This window comes from Asterias rubens, chromosome 1 (genome assembly GCF_902459465.1).
Source record: "Asterias rubens chromosome 1, eAstRub1.3, whole genome shotgun sequence".
Lineage (NCBI taxonomy): Eukaryota > Metazoa > Echinodermata > Asteroidea > Forcipulatida > Asteriidae > Asterias > Asterias rubens.
The window spans coordinates 2017675-2038789 of record NC_047062.1 but is presented as its reverse complement, the minus strand read 5'-3'; the positions used below and the strand labels follow the sequence as shown (position 1 = coordinate 2038789).

General features: G+C 37.8%; 1 protein-coding gene across 1 annotated transcript; it reads right to left on the bottom strand.

Moving 5' to 3' along the window:
* Nucleotides 1-2637: 2637 nt before the first annotated feature.
* Nucleotides 2638-15397, bottom strand: LOC117302185 (spermatogenesis-associated protein 7-like). The gene is made up of 10 exons (XM_033786407.1): nucleotides 14838-15397; nucleotides 12893-12964; nucleotides 11523-11612; nucleotides 11049-11096; nucleotides 9848-9993; nucleotides 8421-8875; nucleotides 6999-7178; nucleotides 4558-4614; nucleotides 4264-4399; nucleotides 2638-3503 (listed from the first exon to the last, which is right to left on the bottom strand). The coding sequence occupies exons 1-10, from the start codon at nucleotides 14860-14862 to the stop codon at nucleotides 3390-3392; spliced, it is 1323 nt and encodes a 440-aa protein (XP_033642298.1). The 5' UTR covers nucleotides 14863-15397; the 3' UTR covers nucleotides 2638-3389.
* Nucleotides 15398-21115: the final 5718 nt, after the last annotated feature.

Sequence of the window (21115 nt, the reverse complement as noted above, 5' to 3'; positions counted from 1 at the left end):
TTATTGATCAAAATCACAAGTGCATTTTGCTTAAATAACAGTTACAAAGTATTATGCCGACAAATTCACAATAGCTTCTTGTATTATAAGTTTTGGTTTTACCCTTACGGAATAAGGGTAAAACAAAAGTTAATAGTCCTCATCCCCGATGCCAATTTAACATAATATATTAAATTCTTATATTTTAAAAACAACTTATTTTAAGTGACTCTTTCCATTTTGCAAAATCAAACAGTCTCTTATTCTGACAGCAAAGCATTACAAATAATTTTTTTTAAATAAAAACGGTGTACTCTTTGCAATATTTTATATTGATTATTTAAAACGCATATCAAAACTATATCGATTACAATATGACAGGCAGACCTCTACCAGCAGTAGGCGTTTTTACTCTTAATTAACTTAGACACACACACAGTCAGTTATTGCCCGTTTTAAAGTACACGTATACAAAATTAAAAAAACCATTTGCAAAATCTGTGTTAACTTCAACGTGGTGTGAATTCACTGTACAAGGCATGGCAACAATATGAAACATCTTTTGCATATAATTTATATCGTTGAATATATTTCTGAAAATTCTTGATTTTGTGACATCCCCTCCCCCAACAAAAATATCCTCAACAAAACAGAACTATCTTTTGCATATAATTTATATCATTGAATATATTTCTGAAAACTTTTAACTTTGTGAAACCCCCCCCCCCCCCAAACAAAATATCCTCAATAAAACATACGGCAACAGCAGAAAAACAAGATAAGAAGCCTGTGCAAAAATATCTACCTTTAAACCATGTTGCAAAACAGAAGTTTTTCTATAACTTTCATTTCACTTCATTTTGTGTGTATTCATTAACCACTAACGGGAGTCTGTAAACCAGACGATCAATTTGGAATCACACTTATGGCACTGTGGTATACAGGGTACATTGGTTGGACCGTGTAGAAAGTCCTATGGTTGGACTTATCAACACACACAAAAATACCATAAAATACATACAATATTCAAGCATTACAACATCCCAACCAATTGCATACCCTAATGGAATGCACACATATTCAGCTAAGAACTTAGACTTGTTGACAAGTAGTCAAATGTCTGGCGGCGGTGATAGCATTCCGACTCTATTCCCGCGGTATTCTCGTGAGACTGCTGGCCCCGCGAGACTACTCTCAAAGACTATAATTTATGAGGAGTAGAAGTCGGCAACCAGCAGTTCTGTGAGAGCACCGCTACAACTCAACTATCTCAATGCGACAGACCATTAACGACTTGTCCACAAGTCTACTAAGAACTGTGTGCACAGCCACAATCAAGGGTACAATTTTTGTTCCAAAGAAAGAACAGATAAAAATACTGAGTAACTCCTTGAAGATCTTGTACTCGACAAACACAAGCAAATTTTGTTCATCATTGACACAGCAAATGTATAAATGACATTGACACTCTGCTACATCATTGGTTTTCAAATGTTGTTCATAAAATGGAAAAGAAAAAAAAGTGTACCCATGATTGAGGCTGTGCACAACTAGTTGCATGTTTAAAATTGTACATATTCTGTTACAAAAATACATGTTGTTTAAATTTGTTAGGCGTTATTGGTGATGATAGAGTGAACCGACTGACTGAAACAAAGGTTGTGTGACAGGGGACTAACCCTTATTATTCCAAGCTTGTTAGATCTAAATGTCCCAGGTACACTGCATAACTTGTTTCTCACTTTCTATATTACTTATTACTTGTAAAGTTGTAAAACGCTTCCAACAGCATCACTACACAGAGTGTGACTAAAGGCACTTTACTTCAAACAGTTTAAACTTTAAACACACAAGTTACATATATTTCAAGGATGACATTTGAAGAATGAAGAATCCTGAAAATCGCTTGAGGGTTGGGCCCCCTCCCCCTCCTTACCATAGACCCAGAACCTCTCAAATGTTACAAACCAGGGCCCAATTTTATAGTGCTGCTTACACTAAGCAAATTTTCGTGCTTACTGTAGCAGAAAAATTTGCTGAGGTGCAAGCGTATTTCAAAGGTTAGCAGAAAAATTGGGCGGCCATATTGCGCATTAACCATGAATTTGCATTCTGACATCATTTATTTTCGTGCGGTAAGCACCGGAAGGTTAGCGTGCCTCTTCGTGTGCTTCGGTTGGCAGTGCTATGAAACTAGAATTGCACAGTAAGCACAGAATTGGCTGCTAAGCAGCGCTATGAAATTGGGCCCAGCATACTTTACAGACTTTGTGCATCATGAGTTTGAAGACAATGTGAGCTACAATGTATTACTTACTCCATGCTGTGGAAGCTTCTGAGAAATCACACACCTGATATTTGTATCAAACATGTCAAAGGCACTGGACACTATTGGTAATTGTCAAAGACCAGTCTTCTCCTTGTGTGTATCTCAACATAGGCATAATATAACAAACCTGTCAAAATTTGAGCTGAATTGGTAGTCGAAGAGAATAATGGAAGAAAAACCACAAGTTGTGTGGTTTAAGGTGCTTGATTGAAATCAATTCAATTTTTTTAGAGAGAAATAACTTCTTTCTCAACAAATAAGTCATTTCAGAGGGAGCCGTTTCTCACAATGTTCTATACTATCAACAGCTCTCTATTGCTCGTTACCAAGCAAGTTTTTATGCTAACAATTATTTTGAGTAATTACCAATAGTGTCCAGTGCCTTTAACAACTTGTATTTCGATCCCGGATGATATAAGGCAGTGGAATACCAAAGAAGCAAGGGTTAAACCCTAACCTTTGCCCCAGTGAAAACCGAGGCGGAGCTCAGATGTAAGCTTCCCCCACCATGCCACCCTAAAAAACTAAACTCTAGGTGACTATATATTGACTGAGAAGGCACTATTCTGGAATGTGTATGTAACTCAAATCCCAACCGATTCTTTGCTTACGGTGAGCAGAGCCATGAAATTGGGCCCTGAATGGTTCCAGCCGGCCAACCCTGAGATGTATAAGACTAAACACAACCTCGCTCCTATGAACAGCAAACCGTTATGTCCCCCTATCATCACAGGGGGGTGTTTTCATTTTTGACAACGTATGGTCCTGCGACGGTTTTTCAGCCAAATGTTGTCGTTTTCAGCACACAGAAGATTCATCCCAAGTTCTGTCATAGAAATTGAGGGACGACCTTCCTCAAAGCCGACGCATGCGCAGATGACGCCAAATGTCATCATAACCGTCGCAGAACCATCCGTCATTAAAACGAAAACTCCCTTATCCCTGGAAAGGAGACGTTACTACTGCGAGATTACAGAAATGAGGTTGGACTAAGAAAAGAAATTGCATAAGTACAGTCATGATGTCCCTCAGGTCACAATGTCCTTCATGAGTTCATGATGTCGTTCCTAAGGCTGTAAGGTCACGATGTGGCTCCTGAGGTCTTGTTAAGGTCTCCAGCTTCCACATCCTCATCGTCGCTTTGTGGGATGAAAAGATCTTCCTGAAGCTGTGACATAAGATGTTGCATTCGGCCCTGAAAAAATAAATAAATAATATTGAACATTTCTAGAGCAGCGTATTGTGTGCTATGTAAAAGGAGAAGGTCTCGTAATTAAATTGTGGTCCCACACACCTTGCAGGAAAATACTGTATGTTTAAGCGCCTTGACTATCACTATTATAAGACGCCGCTACTATTGCTATTATTAGTGTGCCATGTATTTTTAGAATGACATTCCTGGTGCAAAAAGAAGAACTCTTCTATTGACCCCTTGCACGCGCATAACACGCGGCGACCAATGCCACGCTCACCATGTTGGTGGGCAGTTAGGTTTCTGTGTATTAACGGCGCGTAGCCTAAAATGCACACTTCACTGCATAACGCTCAGCATAGAGTTATATATGAAAACGAACAGTGAAATTGCCCACCAGTATGGCGCATTCAAGATTTTTCTGATGGTGACGTCAGGTGAAATGGGTCAATACACAAAGATAACCAAAGACTGAAGCTATGATATCCGAATCAGATTTTGATGTGTTTCAAATTAACAAATATTAGTATCTACTCGTCTGAGTTGAAGAGGGATGCTGTTCCAAAGAGATGACCCGGCACGTAAAAAGCATTGATTACCCTAGGAGTGCCCGAAACATGGACCGTTCAGGAGCAGGTTGTTCAGGAGCGGGGAAAAAAACATTGAATACAGCCACAGAGAAAATATCATCAAGGCTCATTGCAAAATGTACTATTTGTAGAAATCATTTGTCCCAAAAACTTGAAAAAACACATAAACATACCACATCCAGCCTGTCTTTATTGCGATTGATGTGCGAGTCAAACACTTGCTTCAATACAGTGTTGGTAAATATGCCTCGGTTCAAGACATCGTTCGTTACGTCTGTTACAAACTCTAAATAAAGCAGCTCCTCTTCCCTGAAGTAAAACAAAAACGAAAAACATTTATCAATTTTAAGACCACAAACAGAGGGAACATTGCTATTTAGAGGATTAAAACGAAAATGTTTGATTTTAATGACTGAGAAATGATGATTGACAACTACTTGTAGTATTCAAGATCAAATCTAACTTACTCATCTTTCATTCTTTTACTTATTCTTGAGGTGGGTCGGTTGGACAGATTTCCGGTGCTGAAAAAGAAACAAAAACATGAGGGAGCAACCAATAATCATAACATGATTAAAACATTCAACTCTGAAATATTTACAACACTTTCTTTCTTGAGAAGCGATGTGGATTCCTATTGAATCATAGAAAGGCAAGCATTTGTAAAAAAAATATTTTCATTGGATCCTTTAAGGGCAAAGTTTACCACTGGTTTTTACAACCTTTTGATTGTTTTAATTCTACATTCATAAATAGCTCACCGACAGTTTCGCTATTCCTATTGGTGGAGAGCGCGTCGTATGTGGGTGTTTAAACCTTTGAAAATGACCAGTGTTTATAACTGGTTGTGAGCGGATACTCCGCGCTCGTCTTGGTGCAAGACTTTTCTTGTTACGGGCGATGCGGGCGCTGTTGGTGAGATGGCCGCGCTGTGTGTGAAAGGAAAACGAGAACGTGTTGCACCAAGACTACACGCGCACGAACGGAACCGGAAACTGTCGGAAATAGGCGTCTCAATCATAACAATGCAACACACGGACGTCGTACATGTACATACAGAGCTCAAGCACGCTGAAACGGATAAGTTTTACAGAGTTGCTTACTTTATTACGCCTTTTAACCAAAAAGGTATTTATGAATGGGATTCAAAGAGTAGTGACTTGTTCCTTAACGGCCAGTTAAAACCTTGCAGGGTCAGTGCCTGTTTTAAAGGCAGTGGACACTATTGGTAATTGTCAAAGACTAGCCTTCACAGTTGGTGTATCTCAACAAATGCATAAAATAACAAACCTGTGAAAATTTGAGCTCAATAGGTCATCAAAGTTGCGAGATAATAATGAAAGAAAAAACACCCTTGTCACACAAAGTTGTGTGCGTTTAGATAGTTGATTTCGAGACCTCAAGTTCTAAATCTGAGGTCTCGAAATCAAATTCGTGGAAAATTACTTCTTTCTCAAAAACTATGGCACTTCAGAGGGAGCCGTTTCTCACAATGTTTTATACTATCAACCCTCCCCATTACTTGTCACCAAGAAAGGTTTTATGCCAATAATTTTTTGGAGTAATTACCAGTAGTGTCCACTGCCTTTAAACGGCCGTGACAGAACTCGTCGCTACCCTTTTATTCCCTTATAAATGGAGATATATACAATAGCTGACTAAACTAAACTTGATGTGTGCGTACGAGACCAGAATCAAAATGAGAAGTGAGAAAATAACAAGCTGCTTACCAAAGAAAAGGAACTAGAGTAATGCAAACAAAAGGAACTAGAGTAATGCAAACAAAAGGAACTAGAGTAATGCAAACAAAAGGAACTAAAGTAATGCAAACAAAAGGAACTAGAGTAATGCAAACAAAAGGAACTAGAGTAATGCAAACAAAAGGAACTAGAGTAATGCAAACAAAAGGAACTAGAGTAATGCAAACAAAAGGAACTAGAGTAATGCAAACAAAAGGAACTAGAGTAATGCAAACAAAAGGAACTAGAGTAATGCAAACAAAAGGAACTAGAGTAATGCAACCAAAAGGAACTAGAGTAATGCAAACAAAAGGAACTAGAGTAATGCAAACAAAAGGAACTAGAGTAATGCAAACAAAAGGAACTAGAGTAATGCAAACAAAAGGAACTAGAGTAATGCAAACAAAAGGAACTAGAGTAATGCAAACAAAAGGAACTAGAGTAATGCAAACAAAAGGAACTAGAGTAATGCAAACAAAAGGAACTAGAGTAATGCAAACAAAAGTTAAAGGAACACGTTGCCTTGGATCGGTCCAGTTGGTTTTTTGAAAAGCGTTTGTAACCGTTTGTTATAAAATGCATATGATTAGAAAGATATTTTAAAAGTATAAAATAATGATCCACACAAGTATCACTCGAAATTGCGTGGTTTTCCTTTTACCTCGTTGACAAACACGGTCGGCCATTTTTGACTCCCATAAATGGCTGACCGTGTTAGTTCGCAAAGTAAAAGGAAAACCACGCAATTTCGAGGCAAATGTGTGTGGATCATTGTATTCTACTTTTAAAACATCTTTCTACCCATATGCATTTTATAACAAACGGTTACAAACGCTTTTCAAAGACCAACTTGTCCGATCCAAGGCAACGTGTTCCTTTAATGCTGTGACGTTTTTTCCCAAGCAGAGTCTTTCTTGAAGGCTAAATAAGAAGTAATATGGCCTTGCTGCACGTCGTGTAATGTCATGGCTAAGCGATTAAGAGCACCAGATTCAAGGTCTGGTGTTTGATCAGCTGAGCATGGGTTTGAGTCCAGGCCGTGACACTTGGGTCCTTGAGCAAGACACTTAATTATGATTACTTCGTAAAGTTGAAGTGGCATTCAGGCCTTGTTCGAAGGCGACTTGCGTAAAAAAAGAAAATTATAATAATAGAAAAGGCAGACGTACCTGTAGAATGGTCTCTGATGTGACCTCGTTAAATTGATGTCTCCTGTTTGACCCAGGTCATCATCACCGTCTCTAAGATCCTCTAGATGGAGAGATTCTACTCGTCTAGTCTGGTCCTCCAGCCACATCATATGATCTGCCTTACGTTTATAGGATTCAGGATCACCATCTTCCTCCAGCCTAATGACATAATAATAACAATAATAATAATAATAATAATAATAATAATAATAATAATAATAATAATAATAGTAATAATGTAGGTATTTTTACAATAACAGAAAATTACAAGGAGACAAGAAATACAAAATAAAAAATAAAAAAAGAAAGAATTAATAATACAAGGATTAATGACGAGGCCGACTGAAAAGGCAGTTTTCTTGAAGATTGCAGTTGAAGAAGATTCCCTGAAGAACTTAGGTAATTTGTTCCGTTCCTTTGGTCCAGCCAGAGAAAAAGACTTGGAGCCGGCAGATTGAGTAGGCCAGCACTCACAGAGAAGGGATTTATCAGAGGAGGACCACAGACCTTCTCTGCCAGGGGTATATAAGGGGAAAAGATAATTTGGAGCAAGACCCTGGGAGCATTTATAGACATAAAGAAGCAGCTTAAAAAGAGAAGTCCATTGGTAAAAGCACTGATTTGAAATCGTGTGAATTTATGAACTTTTCCGTCCCCCGGTTGCCCCAAACCCACCAAAATCTCGTTCCGAGTGAAGCCATAAGCCCTTCCCATAAAATTACTAAGTACTTGCAAGCATGTATACTGACACTATTGGTTGGCAAATGCCATAGAAGTGTGCATTAGGAAGACACACGCACAAACATAAGTGACACATAACCATTAGCCCCCTATGTTACCTAGTTTGCCAACCAGTATCAAAGCACTCAGTATTTTTCTTGCAAAGTATGTGGAACTACGTTAAAGGGAAGGTACACGTTTGGTAGTTACTAAAAACAAATATTACCTTAAAAACTGACTTGGTAACAAGCATCGGAGAGCTGTTGATAGTATAAAACATTGTGGGAAATGACTCACTCTGAAGTGACTTAGTTTTTGAGAAAGAGGTAATTTCACACTAAAATAATAAAAGAATTCTAGCCAAAGTCTTTTATTCTTGTTTGAAAACACACAAATTCGTCCAACAATGGTGTTTTCTCTTTCATCATTTTCCCGCAACTTGGATGAACAATTGAGCCCAAATTTTCACAGGCTTGTTATTTTATGGTTATGATGGGATACACCATGTGAGAAGACTGGTCTTTGACAATTACCAACGTGTACCTTCCCTTTAAGACACCTATTCCTTTATAGCACCATGTAACGGTTTACAAGGTGCTGTGGCACAATATGCAGCTGATCAGACCAGGAACATGGAGACAAACCCGAGCCTCTTATAGTATAAGTCTAATGAATAATTACCCATTTTCATAGTTTTGCAGAGTTTCTTCATACTCGATGTCGTTATTTTCATGTTCATTCTGTCTTCGTGATTTTGCAACTGGTTTCTTGGGCTTGTTATAGTTATTGGACTGTGCGAGCCTCGATTGGACCGTTGTATTGAGTGTCCTTGGTGTGTGCGGTCTACCGGGCGATGAGAACCGGTCCGGCATCTTATCTAGTATATCCCCGGATGCCGGTTTGGTCTGGTCGAGCCTTGACGAGCGTAACCTGCTACTCTCAGTGAGCCTTGGTCCTTCCGTATCTTTAAAACGGAGTGATTTGGTATTCTCGCTGAGCCTGGATTGAGTTCTGAAACCATCTGGTTGGGATCGATAATCGAGAGCTGAGCGTGTCGTGCCGATACGCTGACTATATGGGCTTGGCGATAAGTGTCCATTGGTTGCAAGGTGATTCAGCTCTTCCGATGTGAAACTCTGTGGGAGTCAAAAAGAATGAACCACATCTTTATCATAATGAACCACTACCAACCAGAGTCTTAAGACAGACTTACACGTATAGGAGCCTCTTCAGGGCTGCACATTTAAAAAAAGTCAACTTAAACCCTTTCAATGCCGCCTTGAATAAAATTTAAGACCAAAAATGAGTGGGAGAAACAGCTATACTCACTCACACTTTATGTTACTTTAAAGACAGTGGACACTATTGGTAATTGTCAAAGACCAGACTTCTCACTTGGTGTATCTCAACATTATACATGAATTAACAAACCTGTGAAAATTTTAGCTCAATCGGTCGTCGAGGTTGTGAAATAATAATGCAAGAAAAAACACCCTTGTCACACGAAGTTGTGTGCTTTCAGATGCTTGATTTCAAGAAAACTACGTTACTTCAGAGGGAGCCACTTCTCACAGCGTATAATATCAACAGCTCCCCATTACTTGTTATCAAATAAGGTTTTATGCTAATAATTATTTTTGGTAAGTACGAATAGTGTAACATCTTTTCAGGACTGAGAAGTCTCCCAAACAACCGAACAGATCTACCCCGCGACAGTAGAATAAAGCAAGACAGTTCTCTAAGAACAAACTCTACCATTGACACCTCACCATGCAATGCCTCAAATCCTATATATACCAATAGTGTCCACTGCCTTTATCACACAGCATATTTAATCCATTTTTTAAGGCCTCAATTAACTGAATTAACTGATTGTTAATGCTTCTTTAAGGATCCTGTTTTGAGACTCAATAATCAGAATTGTTTATTGCATACCAGGAAGATAGCAAACATTGTAGCAGATCATTAGGGCAATAAAAAGCATTTATGAATAAGGACCAGAGAAAGGATGGACTAGTTCTGCTCACTTAAAAAGATGAAAGGTAAACCCCTGACGGTTGAGCTGAATATCTCAAGGATAAATGACAGAGCATAAGAGACAATCATACCTTATCCATGGCTTGCCTACTAGGTGATCCCTGTCTTGCCGAGTCGGGTCGAGGAGTTGCTCTAGAACTAGCTCTAGAACTAGGCCTAGATGGTGAAGATTCCTTCTGAGATTTGATCATTGCATCCCGCCTCAGCTGGTCACGCTCTGTAAATATCAGGAGAAACATGAAGCATAAGGTGTGGCTACAGCAGTAAGTTGATAAAAAAAATTATACAAAATATGACGAGCTCTTCGAAAATGAGCTGCTTGTCGCACAGCCCACTTTTAAGTAACAAGCTGTTCAATCAATCAATCAGAGGAAATTTATACCCTTACAAAAAAGTTCTATAGAACTCTATAGAAGGGTCTATAGAGCTCTATAGAGCTCTATAGAAATCCTGAAAATCTATAGAAAGGCAAAAATAAATCTATAGAATAATTTTTTTCTATAGATGTCTATAGAAATGTGAAGGCAAAATCTCTATAGAGAAAATTCTCTATAGAATTCTCTGTAGTGCTATTGCAGTAAAGAAAATTTTCTATAGAATTCTCTGTAGTGCTATTGCAGTAAAGACATTAATGTTCTATAGAATTCTCTGTAGTGCTATATTGCAGTAAAGAAAATGTCCTATAGAATTCTACAAAGCGCTGAATTTCTCTAAAGAGAAAGTCTTCTTTAATAGATTTTGTACTGATTTTTGAAAACCCAAGCTGCTAACTGAGCGAATTGACTAAAATAAACGTTAGATGCGTTTGAATTTGTAATTGTGTAATCTCAATTTTAATGAGTAATTAGCCCACCACGATTGGACCATCATAAAACTCTATACACTGCCCTATAGAACTCTATACATATCTATATACATTTCATTAAACATTCTATAGAGGTTGCTATAGATGTCTATAGAAATTGTATAGAAAAGTTTCTAAAGAAACTCTATAGGTTGTATAGAATTTCTTTAGAAATTGTATAGAAATTGTATAGATTTTGTATAGATATGTGTATAGATATTGTATATATTCTGTATAGAAATTTTATAGAAATTATTTACAAGGGTTCTATACCCTTTTCTATAGAAATTTGTATAGAATTTCTATAGTTTTTTTTTATAGAATTCGAGTCAATATAGATTAGATTAGATTTATTTATTCATCAGGTAAACATGAAAAGTGTAGTCCCATACATAAAAACATTCATTAAAAAAGTGATATTTTCTTACTTTTCACACTTGTTGTCATTGACCTCGGTTGACCTGAATCGATACGAGCTGCAAAGAAATACAAAATAAAAGTCATCAAATAAATGTTGAGAAACACCATATATGTAAGTTTAACTTCTTTGACCAATTATGGTACATGAAATCCTACCTGTACTGTAACTTGCCTTGATGGCTCAGAATTCTCAAGTCAAAATTATGTTGTGCAAACCGGCTGCATGCAAACAGCAGCAGCATTCTCCCTTAACACTAGTCTGCTGGCCAAATGCCAGTAATGACTTGATGCACTGAGATTTTTTTTGAAAAAATCATAACAAGGTAGTGCCTTTTAACCTACAGGAAAAGAAATTCTTCAGTGGCAGGCAATTGGAAAACCAAGTTAAGGGAATCCCCTATCTATATATAAGAGTCACTTTTATTATTATTATTATTATAACAAACAGTTCGACTGTGATGTCTACACCCCTGAATACTTACATTTTGCTTTGTTCAGGTTCTTGTAATGAACATTCATTTGATCTTGAACAAGATGCTGCGAACTGAGTCTGGTACAAGTGGATGCAAAAGCTATAGGAAAAAAAATTACCAACAAGCATTTGAGGTGTGGGTTCGAGTCCTGGTGTTCACACTTATGCCCTTCCTGCCTTGAGTAAGGCACTAAAACCATATTATTGCTTCATATAAAGTTGGGAAGGTAATGCATTCTGCTCTACCAGCCAGGCTCCTAGTGGATGATACCCTTGCCTATACATGTATCCCTACCATAGAGCTCTTATCAACTAGCGCTCTAACACCTCATTATACACGCACTAAGGTTTTGAAGCCGTGTTGGCGCATCCATGTTTATGTACAAACCAATACAAAAGCTTGAATTTTTGTACGGCAATTGTACGGCTATTTGCATGATAGTGCATTTGTTCTTTTCTTTGTGTCATCGAACCAAAAAATGCAGCAAATGTAAACGCACAATCTGCTGATGAGCGTACAAACTGCGAGCGTCATGTGCGTCATGTTTAAAAGGCGCGTATACTTACGGTTATCGAAGCGCAGACGTACGCGAAAGGGCAGTCGCGTAGGTAAGCACACACGCCGAATGTAAACAAATCGCGGCAATGTGTGTTCTCTTAAAATTAAAAATGTTCTGTAGCCACACAACACATCAGGGTGGCTTCAAAACGCAGAGCAAGTTAGCGCTCTAGTCAATATATATAGCTCTATGATCCTTACGGACTGTGAAGGGGGTTACCCTGTTTCAGCCCAAGAAGTAGCTGGCAACTTGCCCCTTGTTGTGGCAGTTAATTTGGGTCAACATCCCAAATCAGCTGAGTCAGTAAAGTTCTCACTTTGAGATGGCCGTCCAGCTTGTGATATTCAATTCAAGGATACATTTAATTCCATACTCTCTTAAAAGAATAATCAACAGTTACATGTATAACGGAGCAAAGCAAACATTTCTTTAAGTAAGAGTAAACAAATAAATAGAGTGCAGGGCCATTTTGGTAAGCATAAGCTTGTAAAAAAACAGCCAGACAGACAAGAAAACAAGACAGACAGACAGACAGACAGACAGACAAAAAGGACAGATGAACACCATACATGACACAACAAATTCATAATAGAAGCGACAAGATGGCAGAACAGTTTAAGCTGAAAATAAATAAGACAAGTATTGAAGAGATGTTTAGGCGGTTTCTCATCTCATTACAAACTTGTGCACTGCTTGTTACACAACAGTATATTTTATTGTCTCATCACCATTTTACTTCTAAGATGGCTGCGGTATGACATCAAATCAGAAGGTTAAACTAATATGTTTTAAAACACAAATGAGAGCGTGTAATACTTACGACTGCTCTTCAGGGACACATGTCCTTTGATGGGGCCTTGCAAATTGTTGCTTGGCTGGGGTAAACTATACACTGTAAGAGATCAAAATCTGCATTTTTATACTTCAGGAGTATTATTTTGCCACAACAAATTTGAAATCTAAATGATTTTTTTAATATACAATCCCGGCCAAAATGCTTAGGCCACCCATTCCTAACTTTACATAAAACAGTTCCCTGTGCACTTCCTGTGCACTCAATGTAGACTGTAACTCAGAAGACGATCGGCAATAGGAACCAACATTGAAAGGGGGCAGGGGTAGCCCACCTTGTTGAGCTATTAATGGCTCCGCTTTTAACATCGGTCTCATCACTGTAATGGTGACAGTTGTTACAGATGGGCTTTCTCTCCCCCTTATCCTGTTCCTTTTGTTATGACATATTTGTTGGTCTTTAAGAACATCTGTGGTATTTGGCAAAACAGGTCAGTCTGTTTCACAATGTGTATTGTTAGATGTTATGCAACGGTCATAATGTAACATTGTGTCCTTAATGTGTTGACACTCCAAACTTATTATTAATGTGCAGTGGACACAATGTTTAGTATAATTGCCCACTGCATTGTGTGATGTTTCTAGCCTATAAAATACTGGGTATGCCTCTTGCTGGGTTACACTCATCACTCCGCCACCACTGAGTCAGCCAGGGGCTCTGCCCCACTCATACATTGATGGGTGTCACCACTCCAACCGTCGGCCACACCATTGTCCAGTATTGGTGTTTCAGCCATATTCCAGTTATAGAGACAGTCAGTCACAACTGTGCTCTTTCTCCTTCAAGTTGATGGCTTGAACCAACCGGTTCTTGCACAGAGACAGTCGGTCAAAACTGTGCTCTTTCTCCTTCAAGTTGATGGCTTGAACCACCCGGTTCTTGCGCTCCGATGGCCTAGAACCCACGCCCGGTTTTGAGGCTCTTCCTAGATGGCCTAAAACCCACGCCCGGTTTTGAGGCTCTTCCTAGATGGCCTAAACCCATGCCAGGTTTGAGGCTCTCCCCAGATGTACCAATCTAGTGCCAGACGTCAATTTAGAAGAGGCACCGTGTAACCAGCACATCAAACCCAGTCATCAAACTTCCGGTAGCTATAATCTTAGGGTCTCTCATTTGAATTGTATTAAATCTGCCATGTACATTATTTATGGTTCTATTGCTTTAAATATTGTTGTTTGAGTAAAATAAATTATCATCGTGAATATAATCGCTGGTTTAGGTTTCACTCTTCCTTGTCAAATGTCTCTGTCGTGCCTTAGTTCCTTTTTGACATTGTAATGAATTAGGCGCACGTAACACAGTGATGAGACCGATGTTAAAAGCGGAGCCATTAACAGCTCAACAAGGTGGGCTAGGGCAGGGGGGCCATACGAGATATGGCCGAGATTGTAGGCCATCTAGGCTTTTGGAAATTTTATTGAAAAACTGAGTCAGGACAATTTTACTAAGTATAGGCATCGATGTCACGGGGCGTGTTTCAGCAATCTCGATCAGAAACAAGTTTTATTATCATTCAACAGTAGTACACGGTGTCCAGGCAAAACAACAGCAGATACTCAACAACATGTTCTCACCATTGCAGTCGCACCTTGACTAGACCCAGTAACTTTGATTTTAAATTTTGACATTATCGGTCATGATAGTTAGTACATGTATATGACCGATTTCTGTTTAAAGTGAATTTAAAAATTGTTGTCGTGAGTTGTCGTGAGTGGTCGTGAGTTGTCGGTATTTAGTGCAACCCTCACATGTAGTTAGTAGTAATTTAATAAAAATAGAAAGTTGATCGATTATTGATTAATAAAATCGACCAACCTTCTATTTCTATTTCAAAATTAAAATTTAAACTTCAAAGTGAAGTCAGAATTTTTAATTACAAATGTTGTATTTGTTTATAATACAATTTACAAACCTCTCTTGTTGGTATTTGCAGACATCGTGATCAGATTCAGATGAGCTTCAACTTCAACAATTCAAACTCAAGTCTTTTCAAGAAGCTCAAGGAGTCAAGTTCAAACATTTCAAACAACTCAATAACACCGCGAACGGTTCGTCCCGTTTTGTTTCTCATCGATGACGGGAAGCCCAAGTAGTGATGGTAGCCATCCCATTGAATAAGTAATGGAAGCTGTGCCAAGCTGTCAATTAATGTAAGTTACGTTTCATGATACCTAGGCTTTAGGAGGAATGCGACACAGATCAGTCAGAGATCGTAATTAATTTTCTCGTCTCGGCAGTCTCGGTCGGACTCGGACCTCAGTCAACTTTTACTTGTTTACGTTTACTTTTTTCCCACTCAAAATTAGGACTATTTTCAACCTTCTTGGAGTCATAGCCACGACCAACACGAAAAGATTAAGTGTAACCCAATGTCACAGAATAACTGATGTGCAGAATTCAGTTTTTCGCAGTGAAATTGGTTGTCAAAATTCAACGCTCGTCATTTTTTGTGGATCGCCATTTTTATCGTTGCCAAAGAATCCGTACACAATCGTGAGGTTGACAGAAAAAATATAACGATGATGTTGATTCGTCAATCTTCGTTATCGGTGAAATATCAGGCCAATCACTTATCGCGTTACACTACGCTAAATAACTACGTCAGCGCCCTCTGTTGACACACATCTAAATAAATAACAGCGCCCTCTTGTGAGTCAATCTCCTCCGGCCGATGCTAATGGGGAACAGAGTCACAGGGGACTGTTGATAAGTATAAAACATTGTAAGAAACTGCTCACTCTGAAATAACGTAGTTTTTGAGAAAGAAGTAATTTGTCATAAAATATTTAAATTTGATTTCGAGACCTCAGAATTAGATTTCGAGGTGCCGAAATCAAGCACTGAAAGCACACAACTTCGAGTGACAAGGGTGTGTTTTCTTCCGTTATTGGCCTATACCGCAACTTCGACGACCAATTGAGTTCAAATATTCACAGGTTTTGTGTGCATAATTATTGTTGAGATACACCAAGTGAGAAGACTGGTCTTTGACAAATGTGTCCAGGGGTCGATTTCGACAAAGAGTTAGGACCTAAGAGATATCAAAAATGTACAGCTAGTCCTAAGTTAGGACTAGTAACTGGTCCTAACTCGAGATAAGACTAGTCCTAACTCTTTGTGAAATCCACCCCACTGTTTTAAGTTTAAGAAAAAAAAGTACACTAAGAGATTCGATTCACATAACAACCATTTTATTTCCAAGAAACCAACAATTCTTCAGTCATTATTTAAAGTTATTCAAAGTTATATTTTTCAATGTACTAAAAAGCGGGCATTGTAGTGCAATGTACATGCTTTTGAGCAAGACAATCGATCACATGATTCCGTTCATGCACTACCCACAGATCCGCAGCTACTCTGAAATCAAAACATGTAGTTGTACAATCACCAGTCATCAATAATGTTGGCAATAAAGTTTCTTGTCAATAGTGACACCCACAAGTTTATAGGAAGTCTATTATAAGTTTGGTCTTAATAATCATTTTTGGCACGGCGCTATAAATCACAATTCGTTAATCTTGTCCAAGGCTCTTTACGCAAGCACCGGCCCGCTCTGAATTCACGATACTATACTGCACGGTACGTAACGGTAGTTGATACCGTGGGGTCGAAGCATGGTTTTTCGAGGTTTCATGCCAAATTTCTACTTTTCGCCAACTTTTTGATCATGATGGTTTTTTTTTTTACATTACAGTCTTCTAAAGTTTCATTGAGAAAACATACTTAGATGTTGATAACTACTTACCAAAAGGACCATAGGCCTGTGCATCTATTTATTTATTTTTTTTTTTTCATTGTTTTTTTCATTTATAGCCTACCATAGATGCAAACAACAAAATGCAAAAAAAAAAAGGGTTAATGGCCTGACGTTTCGACCCCATTTAATTAAATGTTTACAGATTCGAGGCAGACAAATTTACATGTATGTGTATTGTGTATAATTATTTCCCATTTCTTGTTCTTTTACATTTTTGTTTTACTGGTTATTTTCCAACTACATTGCTTATTTTGTTGTCTGCTTAACTTCTGAAGTTTTTATCTTGTAATTGTCTTTCAGTTTTAACCTTCTGATGACAATGTGATATTGTTAATAATTATTTATTTATTTATTTTTTTAAAGACACTGGACACTATTGGTAATTGTGAAAGACCAGTCTTCTCACTTGGTGTATCTCAACACGGGCATAAAATAACAAACCTGTGAAAATTTGAGCTCAATATTGTTCGTCGAAGTTGCAAGATAATAATGAAAGAAAAAACAGCCTTGTCACACAAAGTTGTGTGCGTTTAGATGGTTGATTTCGAGACCTTAAATTCTAAATTTGAGGTCTCAAAATCGAATTCGTGGAAAATTACTTCTTTCTCAAAAACTACGTCATTTCAGAGGGAGCCGTTTCTCACAATGTTTTATATCATCAACCTCTCCCCATTACTCGTCACCAAGTAAGGTTTTTTGCTATTAATTATTTTGAGTAATTACCAATAGTGTCCACTGCCTTTAAAGATCTTATACAGGATTCAAAAATCAGCACAAGAGCTGTATTACATTATGGTCCTGTGTTATCAAAAAGGGACAACATTATATATCTACATCTATATCTATATCTTATCTATATCTTATCTCCACCATGCAAAGTTTCAAATCCTACTTAACATTACTTAAAAAAAATACAAACAGTCAGGATAAACAGATTTTACATTAAACAAAAAAACCATAAGAATATACACAAATTAACAGTATACATACTTAATAAACAAAATTTGAAAAAATTAATAGTAACTACAAAATCGGCAATCGTCAATGCACTATCAAAATCCAAGATGAATAAATGTCAATAATTCCCAACGATATTGTTTCATCTAGCAGATCTAGTTAAGTCCTTCAGTTGAACTTGAAGGATATAAACTTAAGTGAGTATGTTTCTAAGTTTAAAGCAGTGGGATGCACTAGTAGCCTAGCGCGAAATGTATCTCCAGCGTACTATGAGTGTTTTTTTTTTCATCATTTGTTATAATTGACAAATCGCGACCAGCAGAATTGTCACTAAATACTGGAGAAGTTAATAGAAAACAATAACATTATTATACAAAAACAATTTTATAATTAATTCAAGTTTTCCAGATATGTAAGATAAAACTATAAGTAAAGTGTTGGTAAACAAACAAAGTTTTTCTGTGTACTTTTGCAACGATTAGGCGCTCAAAGCTTAAAGTGGGTCTGACCTTCCTTGGATGTGATAAGACCCTTCACAATTTATTGACATGCCGTTATTTCGGCTACTAAAAATGTTTTTTAAAATGTGCCGAAACCTAAAGCTAAACTTTGTTCTGATACTGACTCTAAAACTGAACAGGGGTGGATTTCGCAGAGTTGAGACTAGTTTTGTCTCGTGGTAGGAAAGATTTAAATATCCATAGGCATTAAATACAGGGAGCAATATTAAAAGCAGGATATGATTTTTTCATGTTACACATAAGGATATTATTAGGACCAAAGAAATTTCAGGCGGTAACAAATGTAGAACTAGACATTAGGTGTTTGTGAACAAACACAAAGCTGTTCCGTGTTCTTTTGCTTGGATTATGAGCTAAAATGACCAAGGAGTCTATCATTGAAAAAAAGAAGAAAATGCTGAATGAGTTATGGTGCCACTTCCGGCTGACCCTGAAGTAGAGGTCGACATGGGGTCATGGTAACCTAAGGCTAATCTCCAATGCCCAAGGAGTCTCTAACTGAGAACAGTTTGAAAATCGATATTGCCACACTTTGGGTTGACCCGGAAGTAGAGGTCAACTTGAGGTCACGGTTTTTCAAAATTAATCTCCCATCTCCAAGGAGTCTTTAACTACAAACAGTCTAAAAACGGCAGTTTACTTCTTGAGATATGGTGCTACAAAGATTTCCCAATTAAATATGCAAATATGGGTCACGTGGTTAATTAACTACGATTTTTAACATTTTTTGGGGGTCGGTGGTTTGATGTTTGATCTAGTACGATTTGATTTCACAGAACTCTTAACCACCAAACTCTGCGCTTATGATCACCATTTTCCGCTTACTGTGTTTTTCAAACATCATCGTGTCATGCATGCACACATGTTATGTTGGGCTAACAATTGAGAAAAAGAAAAGGCAACACTATCGATATAAAGATAAGAATCTTACTTAAATATTACAAAAAGAAATATTTTTTTAGTTTTGGGGGATAAAAAAAATATTGTTCCCGTGCGCAGATTCGAACTCGCATGTATCAGTGAAGTAAGCGCGGCTGATGACCACACTAGGCTATGAGAGCCAACGCATTGCACAGGGTTAACATGCATGTATATCAACAAAGGGGATTATGATCCGGCGAAATAATTCTCGTATCATGATTTTGCGAACATTGTCACTAAATATGAACTGCTAACGCCTTTAACTATTAAGTAGGGTTGAAATGTAGTATTAGATGCCTTTAGGGGTTTTTGACGAGGACGTCGTCGTCGTCAAAAACCTCTATTCAATTACGCACGTTAGTCCACAAAGAAAACACCTCGGAGTCTAAATTTGACATTTTTTCACTCATTTCTCAAAAACTACAACACCACAGCAAGTAATATTTTAAGGGAAGCTTTCAACTGTCATTATCTTCAAACTGTTTAAGTTTAGTGTAATTCTGTGGACACCATGGTATGTCGTCGTCGTCAAAAACCCCTATTATACGCACGTTCGTTAAACGAAAACCCTAAGCCTTCGTTTACAAAGCATATTAGTCCAGAACTCGGTTAGGAAACAAAGAAACAGACACTGCGCTGTGGTCCAGAACGTATGTAGAAAAACAAGAAAAAGAGACTTGAGAAGACTCCTCTCAAGAAGTCACAACTCATGATAGGTACATACTGAATTGCATTTACCATAGAGAATGTTTAACAATAACATGGAAGTGACTGCATCCAGTTATGTTCAAACGCCTAGACTCATCTCAAGAAGTCACAACTCATGATAGGTACATACTGTATGGCATTTACCAAAGAGAATATTTCACAATAACATGAAAGTGACTGCATTTAGTTTACAAATAAAAAATTCAAATGAAGACCACGTGGTTAATTAATGAAGAATTTTTACACTTTTTTGTTAGAGTAAAGCTTATGTTCTAAGCTTCAATTTGATATATGATTTAACTATTTTGTCCTCATACTTTAGGAGTAGGGGCCTGAACAAAAACGCTGTACAAACGCTATGGGGTTTTAGGCGGAAACAAAGAATAATAATTAAAAAAATAATAAAAATCTCGACGAAAACAACACCTGTTCCGACGGTAGGTCGGAACAGCTAATAAAACAATTAAGATCTAAAAGAAACAAAACAAACCACCAATACCTGTTTCAACAATTAAGTCGGAACTGCTAATCATAACGAGAAGCGACGAGAATCAATGGATTGGCCGTCTTGAACCAAGTCTAGCTGACCGTACAAGTTTTACTACTTTTCCTAGTAAGGGGGAAAACAAGAGAAAAAGTTGTCAGTTAAGATTTTGTGCATGTTTAATTGAAATAGTGAAATGTTGAATAGACCCTTCCCATGCTAATAATATTCACGCATGCGTTTTCCGCGCGAGACTTGCACAGTCTGCCTGTTGACGTCATTATTAATTCATGTCGTCCTGCGGTGTAGATGATAAATGATCGTTTAGAGCTTTGAGACTCTAGGTGGCAGCAGACCAAAGTAAAGTTCAAATAAATCAGTGGGTGTTTTTGGTTTTGCTTAGCTTGTCCGGGTCGACCCCGGTGTGCTCGGCCCTTGGACATCAGCTAATCGAACGCCAATTTCCTCCATTATTAATTTACACAATGCATTTTGGGACAGCCGACCAGAACTACTTTCTGTGCATGCATTCGTCTAAAACTGTTCGTGGATTCACGAAATTATTTTCATATAAAAAAAACCTGCAGTAACAGAAGAGTACATGTCTTCAAACAAAATAATACAACTGCCCACAAAGTCACTGAAAAGGTGTGAAAATAAGTGTCAAACCATGTGAAAAATGTCCCGCTGAATTAAATAACAAACAAAATGGTGGCCATTGGAAAAGTTTTTCGTCGTGACGTCATGCACCTTTGTCAGCCACAAATGAACAACTCAAAAAATTAGGGCTGACCCTGGTGAACCCCGCAAATTAACGTTAGGTAGCCAGAGCATATTTTTTT

Excerpts from the sequence above, each read along its gene's own strand:
- LOC117302185 (XM_033786407.1), bottom strand. The coding sequence starts at position 14,862 with ATGTCTGCAAATACCAACAAGAGAG. Across the intron at positions 11,613-12,892 it reads TGTGTCCCTGAAGAGCAGTC|CTTTTGCATCCACTTGTACC; the intron begins GTAAGTATTACA and ends TTTTTCCTATAG. Across the intron at positions 4,615-6,998 it reads CATCAGAGACCATTCTACAG|CACCGGAAATCTGTCCAACC; the intron begins GTACGTCTGCCT and ends TTTCTTTTTCAG.